The 17,637-nt window shown below is 55.6% G+C and overlaps 1 protein-coding gene across 1 annotated transcript in view; it reads right to left on the bottom strand.

The window, feature by feature from the left end:
• Positions 1–806: 806 nt before the first annotated feature.
• OLFM1 (olfactomedin 1) overlaps positions 807–17,637 on the bottom strand; it is a gene marked incomplete at both ends in the record, with an annotated part of 22,816 nt that continues 5,985 nt past the window's right edge. Inside the window, 3 exons of the mRNA XM_079706659.1 lie at positions 807–1,481; positions 7,819–7,925; positions 15,437–15,656. Coding sequence (XP_079562785.1) covers positions 807–1,481; positions 7,819–7,925; positions 15,437–15,656 — 1,002 coding nt within the window. The remainder of the gene's footprint in view (positions 1,482–7,818; positions 7,926–15,436; positions 15,657–17,637) is intronic.

The raw sequence follows: 17,637 nt of genomic DNA, 5'->3' as shown, positions 1-17,637 counted from the left end.
ACATGAAATTGATCGTCTCTCTACAAGGGCGAACATTGATGTGTTTTTTTTATTCCTCTTTAGAAACAAAAACCATCCACTTATTAATCCAAACTACGGCATTGCATTTACAACATTCATGGCATCAACTAAACAGACAAGTCACCACCTCGAGGAAACAACAGATGGACATTGCACGATGTATCTACGGGGTACGCGGATTCAAACGGTGTGGCACTGAGCCTGTCCACGCCACACACACCGGCCACCGCTCTTGGGGACTAACTCGGGTCCACAGGCTACTTGGAGTCTCAGCACAGTACATCTAAGACACAACACGTGGTCAAGGACGGCAGCAGTGATGAGATGCGAGTTACACTAGCCTACGTGGCCCCCTCGGCCACCAAGCAAGGCCCGGGGGAGGGGGACTTCAATGAGACACGACACTCAGGTCCATCGAGCTGACCATGATCTACGGACAAGTCCATGCGATCCTAACAGTGGGTTGTTCTCGGTAACAATTGGCCAACAGTCAGTGCCTTACTTCTTGAGTATATTGACCAGAAAGGGGACCAGGGCGGGGGAACCAGGGAGCCCTGGGCTGCAATTCCAGCCGTATATACGGGGGCTTCTTCCCACACTGGCCGCCCTCCGGCTGGAGCTGGAGAAACACGGGGGGCAACGCCACCCCGTGATGCCGGAGTCCACGCTGCTGATGATTTTTCCAAGTTAGCCTTGTTCGTCTCACCAATATTAATTTGGCAGCTGTTCCACAGGAATTTCCAGGTGGGTGAGGACTCGGACCCTTGGCTTCCAGGTCGAGGGGACTACAACTCATCAGACCGGATGACGTGGAAGAGGGTGACGTTGTAGAGGATCTGGTGGCCATTGTTCCAGGCATACAGGGCGCGGTCCTTGGGGTTGTAGTCCAGCATGGAGATGTGCGAGTACTTGTTCTGGAAGGGGATGTCGATGTACTCGTAGGTAGAGGCGTTGGTTTGGTAGGCGTAGTGGACCTTGGTGCCCCCCGAGTAGCCGTTGGTGACGTAGAGGGTCCCGCAGATGATGAAGGCCTCGCCCGCGCTGCGCTTGGGGTAGCTGGTGTTCCAGGTCTGCAGCACCTGCAGGGAGATGGGGTCCAGCTTGCTGATGACGATGTTGCCGGCGTTCTGGTTGGTGGCATAGACAGCCCACAGCCCGTTCTCATCCACCATGAGGTCGATGTCCGAGTGACCACCCCAGGCGTAGTGGTACATGTTGTTATAGCCGGCATAGTCCAGGCTGCGCGTCTTCAGGATCGTCTCTGTCTTTAGGTCGAACCTGATGACGATGTGGCTCTGGAACTTGTTGAAGTAGATGGAGCCATTGTAGACCACCTGCCCTGTGCCGGACCAGGGGTGCGGGAGGCGGTGGGACGTGAAATTGTCCGTGGTCATGAAGGCCAGCATCGATCTGTACTCCCGGACAAAGCGGTTGTTGTGGTAGCCGTCCATGTACCAGACCTGCGGACACAGTGGACCTGTCAGTGGTGCTGAAGCAGGGGGCCCCCTCCCGGGTAGGCATCCCCTCCTGGACTTGGGATTTAGTGATTCGGCACCCAGAGAAGGAGCTGGAAGGACTGGGAGAAAATAGACTCAACAGGGTCACGTCCTTCCTCCAAACCCACGGGGTGCCTTTCACAGGGGCCAGGGCTGTCTCCCCACCAGGGGAGGAAGCGTCCAGCCTGGAGAAAGGACACCACGCACAAGGGTGTGGGAACCGACAGCCTGGGACCTGCAGCCGCGCCGTGGGCGTGGCTGGCAGCCACCCTCTGCTGTTCCCGCCAAGTGGGTGGGGCTGCCCCCAGGCTGTGGGTCATCTGGGAAGGCTGGCCCTCCAGCAGCATGTGACACCGCCCTCCAGCAGGACGCTGTGGCAGAGGGCACAGCCGCCTGGGCCCGCAGGAGGACAAGTGCCCACAACACCAGGCAGTCTGCAGGGATGACCATTATCAAGGTCGCCAGGAAGGGCGATGCCCGATATCCCAGGGGGCTCGTGCGTCAGGCCTCTCCTTTCATCCAGGCCCTCACAGCAGGCCGGACTGAATCACCAGTCCGGTGGGGGGACGTCATTAATTTGGCATTTGGGATGCTCCGAGTGTAATCACTCTGTCACACCCAGTCCTGTCACGCCTCTCCGGGCTTCCAGAAGGCTCTGATTGCTCAAATCAACCAAGATAACAAACCCAGTAGAGGCCCAAGTTTGGGGTCACAAGAAGAAGAGCTTTCCGATGACTGCTTAAATGCCAGTTGACTCGAAAGCTGTCTAGACTTTGCACAAAACGCTTTAGTCATTTTCAACCAACATGGGAGCAAATTAGAAAGCAATGCAGTTAGTCAGAGGAAAATCTGCCGGGCTAATGCCGTTCCCAGCGCATCTGTCTGGCAAGAAGGCAGCTGCTTTATCCGTCAAGGGCTCTGCCGGCTGCAGGAGGGATTAAGGATGTGGGAGTTTTCAGACACGGTATTGCGCATGCGTTAAAATATTTTAAAAACCCCAAAAACCTGTAACCTGGTTCCTGAGACATCCATTCAGATGCTTAGAGGCAGATGTGCTTTTTGTTTTTAACAACATTTTTTTTAAAGACTGGGTCTCATTTGAGGCTTTTCATTATCCTTAGGCTCCGTCAGAGCAGCCCTCAGCGATGTGGGCCATGCATTAGAACGGGGCAAGCGCAGGGCTGGGCGGAAGGTGTCAGAGGTCCGTGGGATCATGTGCAGACGCCCTGACATCTCGCCTCCTCTTGGTTACCTCCCAGACAGGGAGCTCACGGCTTCTCTCAAGACTTAGCTCAAGTGACAGCCCCCCGCTGCACCCTCTCCTGATCCCCCCATCTCAGCTCTGTCTGCCTCCCCCACGACCGGGTCTTTGATGGTGGGGACCCGGTTGGGTTGATGCATCCCTGGACACCCAGGGATCAGCACGTCCTTCCTGTGGGCAGAGCCGGGTGAAGTCAGCATCCAATTTCTAAGGATTTTTAAACTGCCTTTTCCTCCGATAAACTGGCAAGTTGGTCGCAGGGGGCAACACTTGGAAAAGGCAATTTAGGGTGGGAGAGAAAATCAGCACAGGCGCTAAATGTGTAACAACCAGCTCTCGGCCTGGAGGGTTTAGGCCACCACTGAGCCCCTCTGTGCAAAAGAGGAGCGCATCACGGGACCCCCAGGGCCTGCGATGAGCCTTTGGCAGTGCCTCCACCCCCACGAGTTCACTCTGATCTCACCTCAAATGCCTTGTCCTTCCCCGCCTGCTCCACGTTCCAAGGCTCAGATGGAATCCCATCCCCTCCAGGATGCCACCCAGAACCATTGCATCTGAACCGCGGAGGCCTGGGACCACAGTCCTCAACCTGGCTGGGTCCCCTGGGAGTTTTCACACCCCAGAACCATGACACAGACCTTGGGGGTAGAGCCGGGCATCGGCTGGTTAAAGCTTCCAGGGGATTCGGACGTTCGGCAGGGTCCCCGAGACCACCTGTTCCAAGTCCCCAGTTCGGAGAGGCCCAGGGGTGAGGGTCTCACCCAGGGCCACACGGTCTGTTCACCAGAAAGCGGACTGCATCTCGCACAGGACACACCCACTGCCTGTCTTCGCTGGGCCACTTCCTCCCAGACTCCCGAGGCTGTCCTCTGAACTGCCCAACCGACCCCATACAGCAGGTTCTGTTCACGGGCACAGACAGAAGGGGACGGCGACCCTCCACTCGCTCACTCCTGGGCTTGACCACACCGCCCGCTTCACCCACCACCGCGCGGCAGGATGCCTCGGGTGGCCCAGGTGGCCATGCGCCTCATGTTCTCCAAGTGATGGGAACTCGTTCCCTGCCCTCTGAGTGCTGGTGACCTCAGGGCCACGCTCTATGCAGGCTGCAGCTCCCTGTGGCCATCGTCCTGCGGGAAGGACCGTGGGGACCCAGGCTGAGGCGGCGGGGGAGAGCTGAGAACACACCGGGGGACAGAAGCCAGGGAAGCCCAAGGGAGAAAGGGGCCCTTGGGGCAGCGGGGCTCAGAGCCCCCGCTGCGGGTGCTTCTGTCAGCAGAAGGCAGGCCCCCTGGGCGAGTGGCGAGAGGAGTCCCCTCGGCAGGTCTGAGGCCAGTGCGCAAGCTCCCCCATCCATGAGGGTCCCTTTGCCAGAAAAGATAAAACAAAGCCACCTCCGGATTCTTTCTTTGTAAATGCCACGCCTTGAGTGGATGTGGCCTACCAGCTCACTGGAATCAAAACGCCCAACGCCAGCTCCCCTGTAAGAAAACCTGGGTATTCCCACATCTTGACTGCATTTCGGTTCGGTGGGGTTTTCCTAATTGTCCCTATTATTTTCATGTGCTTTTTAGTGAAGAGGGCCACCTCGGGGCAGGGCAGGGCAGGGCGGGGTGATGGTGTCGAGTCTGGCCCCATCAGCAGGGATGTACCCGGGAGGGGCGGAGGCAGGGAGGGAAGCTGCCCAAAGGTCCTGGCTTAGTAACGTGACCATGTCCTCTCCTCCCTTTGGCGGGGCAGGCATCTGTCACATGTCCTCCTGGCAGGGACTGACCTCAAGGAGCCGGCACGGGTGGGAAAGATGCTCTAAAGGGAGCCCTTAGCTGAACAGGTGAGTGGGGAGGTGGGAGGCTTCACTGGGGAGTGAGGGTTGAAAGGGGGGCAAGGTCAGCAGCCCCAAGACCGTCCCCAACCACACGAAACAGTGTGACCGTGCAGTTCGGATAATACGACCTTCAGGAAGACGGATTCCGTAGGAATAAAATACCTGGATGGCTGTGACACTGTTTAGATGACAGGAAAAGACTTTTAAACACTAAACTGAGCTCACTGCTGTTTGGGAAACGAGACGTGTTTTAGTGATGAGACCACCCCTCTGAACATGAACTTCCTGGGGGCCAGAGGCTGGCTGGTCCCCTTACCAATGTCTGATGTGAGCGGGCCTGGGACTTCTACGGCGGAAGCACGGCTGTTAAGAGGGATGGTGGATGCCGGACCTTCGAAGGGTCCACAGTCAGAGGTACGTGCCTCAGCGTCTTGGTCTCCCGGGAGAGGGACACAGCCTGGGGTGACGAGAGCATGGCTTCCAGAGCTCTGGTGCCATCAGAAGCTTCTGGACAGGGTGGAGGACCACCGGAGCCCAGCACAGTGCCCTGCACACAGGTGGTGCTTAATGAACGAGCTAACCTGGTTCTAACAGCTCAGCACAAAGGCAGGGGGACCCGAAAGCCCCTTTGAGGGCTCCCGGACAGGGGTCCCAAGGCAATTCCCCACCCTGGCTGTTGGCCACACCCCTCTTTCCTCGCCCTCTGTGGCCTCCTGCACTGAAGCTGACACTGACTTATTTTTTTTGGAGTGAGTTATGGGTCTCCTCTGTGTGATCAAAACTGGACGGAGAATGGAAAAGATCAAAACACAAGAAAACAGCTCCCTTCCAGATCAGTGGCAGGACCTGGGGACGTGTCGCTTAGCAGGCTGTGAGTTGGTGGCTGTGCTGACCTCACGGCTTGGGGCAGGACTGCCGACTGCCCAAAGCTTTGGAACAGGCTCCCAGGGTCCCCTGCCAGCGAGCTGGTCCCCTCCCTCCCGCCCCACGCAGTCAGCTCCTGCAAAGGTCCTCCTTCCGCCTTCCTGCTTGCACTCTGTCCATCACCAGGGCCCCCTTTCCTGGAGGGTGGTCAATCATCAAGCAGAAAAGAGGTGTCTAATTTCCAAAAGCATCCATCATCACCTCAGCGGCTCTGCAAATGAACCTACATCCTCACGGTCCGGGGGATTCCAGGAGCCCTGATACGTGATCTCTGAGAAAAGATAATTTGACGAGCGCTCACTACGACAAAGGAAATTGACATCAACATGGGGACCCAGAGGCACATCGGCGGTGTCAGATGGGGCAAAGTCCTCTAGACCGGGGTTCGTCCTCTGCAGCACCAAGGTCATTGGTTCCAGCTCACGGATCCCAAGAGGCCTGCTGGGTCAGTGGGGTGTGTGTGGTAGGGCAGGCAGAGGGCAGGCAGGAGGTGGGGCGAAGGCAATGGAGAGGAGGGTGATTCGGGAGACTCAACCTGGAACATCGCGGTTAATAAATGGTTAATAAAACCACTGGCCAGCCTTTCCTGAGACCTTGGGCAAGTCACGTGACCCTCCTGGGTTTTCTCATCAACACAGCAGAGACAACTATGATCTCCGGTTGGAGGGCAGCCGTGGGACCAAACCAGGCCAGGCACAGGTGCGCTCAGCTGAGGGCTGGGCACACATGTCGCTGTGTCCTAGAAACCAATACTTCCTCTTGTATTTGAATATATACATCATGCGCTCAGGGTCTGCATCACCATCTTGTTTTCATGTCTGCATTACTGTTATTATCACTGACATCTGCAGCAAGCACACGCCTAACCAAACTCGGAACCAAAGTGGTGTTTTCCAGGGGGATGCGGATGAAACTGAAGAGTAGTCAGGGTAACAATTGGCCAATTAAATGGTTCACTGGTAATTAACTGGTAATTAATTGGCCAATTAAATTCTTAGAAAACTTCCAAGGACCAGCTAGCCGTCACCATTCAGAAAATAAAACACAAACAAACTTCACCCCCAAAATACCGGACCCGGTCATTTCCCGGGTTTGCAGCCTGTAGCCGGCCCTCTCCTTCCAGAACTCTCTGCCTGCAGACCCGGGGATGAGGTCTGGGAAGAGGCTGCTGGCCTGCTGGGGGGTGGGTAAGGAAGGGGAGAGACGGGGGTTCCTCCCACTGGAGGTTGTGGGATAAAAAGACAGACGCCCAGATCGCTGGAAAGCCCGTCATGGACCCCAGGCGTCTCCCCCAAAAGGAGAAAGTGTGCCGCTTCCTGATCTAAACGGAAGCGATCACACTGTCTAAAGGGTGGGAATGGGGCTGGGGGAGGAGCAAAGATCAGAAGTCTCAAGATCCCTCCCCGCTGAAAATCCTCCAGACAAGGCTCAGAGGTTCTCAAATTCCTAAGCTCCTTTCTCAATCTGCCCAGAGGAAGAGTTGAGGTTTTTTTTAAGTGTTTATTTTCTAAACGTCCTGCAGGCAAGGGGCTGGGTAAGAGAGGCCCTGGACTGTTGCGAGGGTTCTCTCCGGGTGCCAGCGGTCAGGCAGGTGGACCACCAAGGGACAGGGATGCCCACAGCTCCTTTCCTCCACCAAGAGCCAGAACCCTGGGCGTTAGGAACCTCCCTTCGCTGAAACGCTCCCAAAGGACGCTGTGGTGACGGATGGATGTCACCTGGGCCCTGTGGGCCAGGCACCACCCTCCCAGCCAGCCAGCCCTCTCTGCTCCCCACGCCCCGAAGGGAATCCAACGACAGAACGCAGCCCCCACCCCATCCCGATCAAGACAGACATGCCACTAGGTGGTCTCTCTCTCCTTTTATGAGCTTTTTATCCAGGGGGGAAAGTCTAGAAAAAAAAGAACATGACTTTTCTCCTAAATCAAAAAAGAACATGAGTTTCCATCAGCCATGAAAGGAATGGCAAATGAAACGCAAATGAGAAGTCATTAAAACAAGAAGGCCTGGCCATGCTGTTCCTGAGTGGAGCGGGGGCAGGGCTGTGCGCATGGGAAGGTTTCAGCCCGGAGGCAGCCCCTTCGCTCCCAGGGGCAGAGCCGCGCCCGGGGAGGGGGTCGCAGGCGTCCTCGGACCCGCCCCGCGGTCTGTGACTCTGCCTTAGTACAGGGACCTCGGCAAGGGACCTCGCCTCTCCCCAAAGTCCCTGGAACCCCGCCCCGGGGGCACCAAGTTTCGCTCGTCCACAGCCCCCCGGCCCCAGACCCAGATCCAATGAAGGAAGCACTTACCCTGTTATCACCTTCTGGGGCCAGAGGGTCCGTCATCCAGGACCCAAACCTCGAGCCAGAGGTCTTGATGGTCACGGGGTCACTTATGCCCGTCAGCTTGCCACACGCTGCAAGAGAGGACACAGCGCAGGGGAGTGAGTGCCTGGGCCCAGCCCCAATACCGGCCCCTCCCTCGGCTGCTTCTCAGCCATCCCTGCCCTGCTCTTCCCGTGGCACCCCCAGCCCCAAAGGCGAGAGAGGCCACCACCCCCTCCCCCAAGCAGAGAGCAACGGAGGCCAGGGCGGGTGCGGAGAGGGAGGCGCAGCCCCCTGGGCCTCGGGCCGGGGGTGCCAGGGCTGCACCTCCCGATGGGGCGGTCAGCCTCGCCCAGACACAGTTTTCTCCTCTGGGAAGCGGGGGCGGCAGCCGCTGGACCTCCTAAGGAGAAAGTGCATCCGCGGTTCAGCGCAGGAGGAAGGGCGCTCCTTCCGGGATGCGCTCGGGGCCACAACGACACTCGGACATTCCCGACAGCCCAGCGCCCTTCCCACTGCCCCTGATAGCCCCGGGCAGCCACCATGCCCAGCAGAAATCCCCCTCCTGCCACCTGGATGCCAACCTGTGTGTGTAGCCCTGAAGCCTTCCGGAATAAGTAAACTCAGCCAGCCTCAGAAGGGCAAAAGGTTCCTGAGCCTCAGAAGCCGACTGGCCTCTCGACGTAGGCAGTGGGCCCTGCCCTGCGGGGACGTGTGCCTTCTAGGACGCCCTCCCTTTCTTCCAGGCCAGGCCTGCGTGTAACTCCCCAGCTCTGCCTGCTCTGCTAAACTGCCACTGTATTAGCAGATGTAGAGGTCAGTCTGCAAAGTTTAGAGGACACTTGCACGTTTTCAGAAGATTGCTACTGACTTAACCCAGGGACCGTGGTTTAGCCGGGGGTCATCCTAACAAGTGAGGTGGCCCGGCCTCGGGGAGGGGCCCATGGCCGCCTCTGCACTGTCTGGGGTGCCTCCCACTCTCTCCCCAAACTTAAAGTGGGGTAAGTAAACCCATCAGCATCATTGAACAAGACTGGAGAAGTGGACGCCCTGGACCCCCAGTCCAGTGCCTGATGCCTCTGTCTCTTTGTGCTGTCAGGAGAGCTTGTATCTGGGCAACGCGGAGGCTTTGGACCAGGATTAAGAGCCGACTGCAAGCAGAAGAAAGGCGGCTTTACAGCCAAATTCCCATCAAGTCACGCTGCCCCGCTCAGAAGCCCCTGCGGTGCCGCTCCCCAGGCTGCCGCCTCTGGCCCAGATTCGAAAAAGGAACTCAACTATTTTTACTCGCCCATCCCTTCCCAGTGTATATTTTGCCTGTTCCCCTTTCAGGAGGAATTGCATACTTTCCCACTGAAATACTGTCCCCTCAAGGCCCGAGGCCATCACTTGCAGGGCAGGTACGTGAGTCTGCAGACAGGCGAGGGTCCCTGCAGACAGCAAGTCTGCCCGGCCCTGTCCACAACCCCCCATCTGAGGGAGGACAGAGGACAAAGGGACTGGACGTTACGCGCAGGTTTCCCAACATCTACAGCAACGAGAAATAAGAAAAAAGTGGGTCCTTGGAAATCTCGCGAGAGCGTGCGCGCCCACGAGAGCCCCAGACCAAGTTCTCATCTCACGAGAGTTTTGAGAATTTGGGTGGGGTTCCCTGAGGGTTCCGTCTGGAGGGAGGGAGGGCAGGGGAGAAGCAGGACACTAGGCTGGTCTCCCCCAGCACCCTCTTTGTTTCTGTGACCCTGGGGGATTCTGGGCTGCCCCCGGGAGACAGCAGACCCTCCGAACACCAGAAACAGCCCATCTCCCTGCTGCCCAGAGGCCAGCAAAGTGCCCTGTGTGAATGTCCCGTGCAGCGCCTCCCCACCGCTGAGTCAGGGACAGTGGTCCTGTCTGCTGCCTGGAAGGAGAAGTCCCAAGGCACTGTGGCCCCAAGGGTGTCACGGATCGGGGGCCCCGGGTGGGATGCCTGCTGGTGCTCCATCGCGGGCACACTTCCCAGTGAGATGTCCACTCACACCAACACCCTGCCCAGCCTTCAGTGGCCACACCCGGCCTGGGACGACCTCCCCCGAAGGAGACAGACATCCATCCTTTACATCACACTCAGAAGGTGAAGATGGCGGGTGGAGGCCCGGCTCGGCCGCCTGCCCAGCTCTTCTCGCCTCCCTACCTTCGCTCGGACCCACCCCCATAGGGAGAGCCAGACCCCCACCCCGCGCCTGCCCTCCTGTCTTCTGTGGCTGGACCCACACCGATGCCTCTGCTGAGCCCGCTCCCTTCTGGACGGCACCCACCCTGCCTCCCCGACCCAGGCTGGGCCTGCACACGCCCTGGGCGTGGCCCCGGGCCTGCGGGTCTCATGGCCCCAGGCAGGACGCCCCTCCCCCCGCAAGGCTCCGCCTGGGGGAGCTGTCCAAAACGAATGAATGAACGAACAAATGACTCACCTCTCAGGAACTGAGAGGTATAACTATCCATCTCCCAGAAAATCCACGTCAGCCCTCAGCCCACTGCTTCGCCACGTAACCCGCCAGAGGGGACGGGGGTGGGGAAGGTGGGCCGCCTCTTCTGAGGGCGGCTTCCTTATCTGCCAGAAGGATACCCACCCCAGAGGCGGTGGTGGGAATTAAAGCAGTTAACCAGTGGGGAGCTTCTAGAAGGATGCCCGTCACGCATAAGTGCCCAGTGAGGCCAGCGGCCTTGGATTCACACTGAGACTGTGGCAAAGTCCAGGCCCGGGGCTGCCCCGGATGGTCCCACTGTGTCCGGCCCACACGTGGCTGCAGAGAAGGGGAGACCGTCTGTGGGGGGGCTGGGGGGCGGGAGGAGGGCGTCTGCACCAGCCCCAGCCCCGCCCTGCCCTGGGCTGAGGTCTCCCCCAGTGCACCCTGGCCCGAGGGGCTGAGCCCACCCTCCCCCAGCCTCTCGGAGGGAGCCTTAAAATCGTGGATGAGGAGGCAGCAGAGAAGGGCCAGCTGGCCCGGGAGGCCTGCTTGGCCAACTCCTGGCTGTGGGCTCAGCTCTCCACTGGGGATGGAGGCTGCACGCCCTGCTTGAGTCACGGAGTTATTTTTGGTTCTCCATCCAAACTGGCTCTGCCAAGACCTCGGGAACCGATGGGATCTAAAAAAGCCCCACGGCAGAGCCGCGAGGCGGAGTCTTGGCACGTTCCGTTCACGGAAGTGTCCCTCTCTTGTCATGAGCGCTCGGGCTTCGTGGATGGGGAGGGAAAGGAAGCCGAGCAGGTCCATCTCAGAGGAGGCTGGGCTCCAGGCACAGCACCCTCAGCTGGGAGGGCCCTGAGAGACCAGGACGGGTCTCAGGAGGGAGGCCGCCTTGCAAAGCTGGGAGCCTGGACAAAGCAGCCTCCGCAGATGAAATCCTGTGGCTCCTGCTATTCCTAGAAGGAGGCCACTTCTGAATAACAGCCCGAGTGACCTCTGACAGGAGCCTGAGCAGGCCCCAGGGCGACGTGCCCGCCAAGGAACCGGGCCAGAGACCAGATTGAGGGGGCTGACTGCTCCACAGCAGGAAGACGGGTCCCGGGACCGCCCGGCCTCCAGGCCCATCTGCCTCTGTCCCACCTTGTATCCCCGACCCAGGCTGGGTCTGCACACCCCCACTAAAGACTGGAAAGAGTTAAGCTGGAAGAGCTGGCAAAGCTGGGAGCTCAGACAGACGCATGTCCTTGCAGAAAAGCTAACCTGGGATGGAGCAGCCTCCCTGCAAGCCCAGGCCCAGAGCCCCGAGGGCCGCCCTGGACGCCCATCTCCCCTCCACACCTGGGCAGGGACGGGGGCGCTGAGAGACCTCTTGCAATCCCGAGCACTTCCCGGAAGGAACCTGGGGGGACACCTGCCTGCCTGCTGGGACCACTGAGGTCACTGCTGTGGGCGGCACCTGGACTCGGGTCCCCTCCCTCCTCGCTGTCCTAGTGGGTCCCCTGCAGACTGAGACACCCTAAACTTCCCTCTCAGTCCTGAGTGCAAATCCGCATAGGCTAACTTATCCGCTGTCCTTGGGAGCAGCTTGCTCACCCGGCTCCATCTTGGCCTCTGGGGAGGAGGTAAGGGCCCCTCTCTCTGTCTCCCCGACCTTCCCTACAGAGGGCTTTAGCACCGGAGCACCAGAACGGTCCAGCTGGGGGAAGCCCTAAAGTCAGCTAGTTCCCCTCATTTTACAGACAGGACTGAGGCCTGACACTAACGGGCATGTGACATGCTCGGGACACGTGCATGAGTGTGTGTCCTGCATTGGATCTTAAGTCTCTGCTTTTGGCTGGTTTAGCTGCTGGGGCATCTGATTCTGCAGGCTCTCCACGGAGTGGCAGTGACAGCTCGGGGGACGGGGTCACCGGGCAGCTCTGCTTCTCCCTTGCCTTGCTCGGGAACCAGAGGGACTGCAGGGGAGCCGTGGGGACCCGCCTCCCTTCCGGATGATGCCCGAGAGATGCTGAGCCCAATATCCAGTTCTAGAAATCAGACTTTCAGATTCACGTTCTGGCTGGGCCATTAGGAAAAACATACAGTCCCATCAAGAGAGGGATTTAAAAATGGAAACAGAAAACCAATGGAACCTGCAGTCCTTGTTTTTTTTTTTTTTTTTTTTTTTTCCCTGTGTATGGAATTGTCAGCAACATCCATTTGAAGAGAATAGAGACCTAATTAAGAGCACGTTGGGGAAACTGCAGGGAGACCCTCTTCCCCATAATTACACCAGGAAGGTAACCGAGATGCTGTTCTCCAGAGCAAAAGGAACCTACAGTCAGACTTCAGACCCAGGAGACAAGAGGTGGAGGTGGCGGGGGGCCGGGGGTGGGCGGGGGAGCCCGAGGTAGGACCTGCCGACCTCTGAGACACTGCATCTTCAGAAGTCCTAACCGCCCAGGACAGCATCAGTGCTGGCTTCCCCTGTTCTATGCTCACTGGCAACCTCTCAGCAAAGAAACAGGCTAAGATGGCACCTATTTGCAAGGCTAAAATAAAGACTAAAATAAGCAGACACAGGATATTGGTTGGGTCTTTAAGTTACGGAGCTTGAATGAAAACCTAGGAAGCGGGAGAAGCAGCAGCAGCTAAATCTACCTATTACCTGTTGTCTGTCTACCTACCTACCTACCTACTTATTATCTGTTGTCTATCTACCTACATACCTACTGACTTACCTACGTACCTATCTACCTATTATCTGTTGTCTATCCAACTACCTACCTACTGACTTAACTACCTACTTATTTACCTATTATCTGTTGTCTATCTACCTTTCTATGTATTATCTGTTTACCTACCTACTCACCTACTTACCTATCACCTGTCTGTCTAACTACCTACTGACCTACCTACCTACCTATCATCGGTCTAGCTGTCTCTTTACCTAGCAATCATGTCTAGCTATCGTGTACTGCCTACCCACCTGCCTACGTGTCCTATCACTGTGCTGGGCACAGTGCGCAGCCCGTGATGTGAATGGTGTCTGTGGACTCACACGGTGACCCCAGGGCACAGGGACTCCTACGCCTTCAGCTTACAGACGAAGAGGCAGCTGAAACGCCAAGTGGTCAGTGCCTTGGCTGAGCCTCAGGGCCACAGAGTGGCACTTACCACTTTAGGACCCTGCCTCCCCCAGATGGGGGTTCTCGGTTCGGTGTTCACCCACATTACCCACCCGAGTGCTGGTGAAAGACGGATCCCCGCCCACCTGCCCGAAGACTCAGCAGGTCCACCTACAGGTCAAGGTCTTTCTGAGCGCAGAAGTGACTGCACTCAGTGGTGGAGAACAGGGCTCCGGGGACCTCTTCATCCTCTCTCCTTACTCCCAAGTTGGCCATTTCAGCGGCCCAAGGGGAACCATGTGAAAGCCCCAAGATCCCAAGCCCTAAAGTGAATTCACCCAGCTTCTAAAAATAGGCCGAGTTCGGACACAAAGGCTGCTCGTCTGGGAAGCGCAGAATCCTCCTGGGAAGACCCTTAGCTTCTCATCAGCTGTAACTTTGCCCTCTGAATTTCCATGTGGCCCCTTCGTCCGTTAATGGAAAATGTGAAGGTTTAATCTTGGTTTCCCACTGGTCTACACAGTCTGTCTACCAGGGAATAAAAATGCTACTGTGGAGAAATAAGTAACAAAGAAACCCCCAGGGGCCGAGAGCCCTCAGGGGGAGTGTGGGAGGGTCTGGAGAGAGGTGACAGGAGCTTAGGGTAGAGGGAGCTTTATGGGTAGAAACCCAAGGACAGTGCCCACCAGAAGTATTCACGGAGTCCCATAACCACTAATAAGCCTGATAACCAGTAACACTGCAAACATTCCCGCTGACTCCTGAATGCTGAAATGGGAAGAGCTGGTAGAGACCGTCCAGCCCAGACCCACTCCCCGGGACTGTCCCAGGTCACCCAGTCCCGGACACACCAGGACGTGGGTGCCATGAAGCATATCTGAAAAACCGCAGCAGATAAACCCTCATGTGATACAAGTGTACAGATCGCAACGGATTCGTCCTAATGCTCCCAGCATCGCTCACTGCCCTCTCCTGGGTGGGGGAGCTTTACTAGGGCACCTAGAACGGCATTAAAAATAAACTAGATGTGGGAACCTCTTCAAACAAAAAGGTTGGCTGACTCGATCTCCTTGTCCTTTGAACATTCTCTCTCTCCCACTTAATAGCAATGGGGATTTTTTTTCTAAGTATTTGTTCTTTTGGGATGTTTTAAGTTTAAAATAAGGCACTTGTCATGTGTGGGGGGTGGGGGATGAAAAGGGAATCAAGAGGAAACATCAGATAAAACCTAAAGGAAACTTTTTCATAAAGCAGAATTACCCTAAAAGCTACCCTAAGTTACTCTAAAAAGTAAACCATATGAAAATGAATAACCTCTGTGTTAGAGAACAGTGGGTGGAAGGGCCAGCCAATCTTTCCTAAGAAAACCTGAAAATGGAATTGGGATTTTAAATGCGCTATTTAAAAGTGGACTCCGACGCTGACATGTTAAGATTTGCTAAAGCAATTAACACGAAAGTTGGTAAGGTGAGTGGGTATCAACCACAAATAAGATTCCAAGGAGCCCAGGGGCCGCCGGCTCCAGTCCCACCCCTTCCAGGCACCAGGAGGGACTCCCTGGCTTGTTGCGAATGGCAAGTCTTCCACTGTGACGTGATGGATTTTTCTGCATGACTCAGTATCTCAGGGAGCTCCATCAGCCCTCGTTCGCAAGCTGGAGGGAACCTTAAGATGTATGCTTCCCGCTCTATGAAAACGTGTGTCTTAAAAAGTCACCCAACACACACATATGCACGTGCGCACGCACACACACACACACACACACACACGTTCTTCAGGTGGTAGGTAACATCTAACATCATTTTTCCAGATGTGCAGCTCAATGGGCTCTGTGAGCTGGCCTCTGCACAGGATTGGACAAGGCCCTAGGACAGGTGGCGCCTACTTCCCTCGGCTATCTGTCAAGGTAGCCCTACCCAGGAGCCCTAATCCAGCCATTGCTCGCTGATGCCGGGCGGGCGCTGTCCACTTCAGCACCACTCCCTAAGCCTGAGCGAGCTGAGTGGGGAGGTGGGCGGTGCAGGGCCCCGCCCCGCAGGGTTCTGGGCCTACCTAGTTTTTGCATGCATGCACGGAGCCTTTCTTCAAGATTGGACACTCTGCTCTGAAGTTCATCGTAGTCATAGGCGCCAATTTCTTCTTGCAGCTCGTTAAGCACTGACGTCAGATTCTGGACCTCCTCTTTAAACTGCAATACCAATTTGGCATCGGCCTTGTACTCTTCCAACACAGGTATCAAAGGCCTAAGTTCATCCATTTTCGCTTTTATCGCCTGCAAGGTTAAAATAAGCTGGGTTCAGTGCGATGCGTGCAAAAACTTGTAACACCCTGCCTTGGCCTGGCTTCTCCCTAGGTGAGGGAAAATGTCCACACTCCCGCTTTATTTATAGATTGATTTATTCTGGTCCACAGGAGTTAGAAGAGCATATTAAACAGTCTTCAGAACACCAACATATTTGGGAAAGGTCTTTATTGTCAGTTTAGAATGCAACATCTGAAGGTTACATGCTTTAAGTCACATACACAAAGTTTCTTTTTTTTTGGTTTTTTTTTTTCAAAAAATGCATCGACAAGGGTTCAAACTATTCATGAAATGCATCTGCAGTCGCATGCAAAAGAGATCCTGGTTGTATTCAAGGTTCCTTAGGGGTATGGTGCTAAGTAACGGGAAATAATAGTAAAAATGCAGGGTGCAAAAAAGCTCTCTGGCCCTCTGTCATGGTTACATGGGAGTGGACTGCTTCTTCAGTCACTGCAGCATTGAAAAAACTCTTTTAAGTTAGCCCTGCAAGCAAGAAAATGAAAACTGTTGAAGAACTAGCTTACTAGCCTGCCTTAAACAGATAGCCATTAACAGACAAATATCTTCACGGTCACTTAAAAAGAAAAATCACACTTCAAGGCTAGAGTCAGTCCAGACAAACTTCTTTAACAGCTATGTAGATGCCCTCACAGCAATTTCTGCCGAAAAGTGTTTAAGGCAATTAAAGTGTGGTCAAAGGCAAGGGGCTGCTTTTCTTCCCTCAGAGCCATAGTGCCCCAGATTTGGGAACTGGGACAGAGTGCTTGCAAAGAGGAGTTAGCCCACAGCTGCTGAAGACACCCTTAGAGGAACCTGAGTCTACCCCAGAGAAGGGAGTGCTGGCCTTATGAGGACAGACACAAGCTCTTTGGGGTCGGGCAGGTCAAAATCTCTTTCTGAGATAATTCTTGATGACATGTCTGAAGCAAGGACATGTCCACGTGCACCCACCAAGAGCAACTGGCTCATTTCTCCTCAACAGAATCAACCTGCTATTATTTTATTTAAATATAGATTTATAAGTTCATTAGCTTGCCATTTCATCTACATAATGTATTGCTTTTATAAGCGAACTACTTCTTGCTTCATGCGGGGAGCATACATCAAAGGAAAACATTAGCATAGAAAGGGCAGGAAGACCTAGGAGCATCAGCAGTTTCCAGTCCAGCGGGGTTGTGTAGTTTGACCCATTTATTTACATCTGGGCTAGGTTTCTAATTAACATGCATGTATACCTTAATTAAGGGGCATATAATTTGTCAATTTAACCATTCTGAAGCTGAGTAAACTCTAGGTGTATATATACATATTTGTACATATGTATATATAATTTTAGGTCAAACCAACTCCAGCTTTAATGTCCAGAGTTACATGGAGAAAAGGAACACTTACTCGGAAGTGAGAAAGATGTTGGCATCTCTCTTCCTTCCCTGCAAATCTACAGTGAGCCTTGTCACAGCTAAATTAGGTCAGATATGAAGAACTGCCCTGAGTGATCCCTGTTCAGAAATGGCTCTAATCAATTAAGCTAATCCTTGGCTAATGTGATTCACCTGCAGCAGCTGTTGAGTCGGGAAGGACCAATCACGTGCCTTCCCAGCCAATCTGCAACTTGGCTGGAGAGGCTGGGACCTGGGGCCCTGGCCTCAGAAGCGAATAGGTGTGAAAAACCGCACCTCAACTCTGCCCCTTTCAAGGTGAGTTTCGCCAAACCAGGGTGAGGGCAGGTTTCCAAGGAGTGCTGCCCTTTGCAAGAAAAAGAGCATCCTTGCTGGGTTCCTTCCTGGCCTCAAATTGCTATTCTGGAGGGAGAGTGGGAGCATGAAGGGGAATCATGCAGTCTCAGAGAAGGAGGAGGAGGGGGAGGAGGGGGAGGGGGAGGGGGGAGGAGGAGGGGGAGGAGGGGGAGGAGGGGGAGGGGGGAGGGGGGAGGGGGAGGGGGAGGAGGGGG

Source organism: Hyperoodon ampullatus (genome assembly GCF_949752795.1).
Source record: "Hyperoodon ampullatus genome assembly, chromosome: 6".
Classification (NCBI taxonomy): domain Eukaryota; kingdom Metazoa; phylum Chordata; class Mammalia; order Artiodactyla; family Ziphiidae; genus Hyperoodon; species Hyperoodon ampullatus.
Note: the sequence above shows the minus strand (reverse complement) of the source record. Positions and strands in the feature narration are given on the sequence as shown.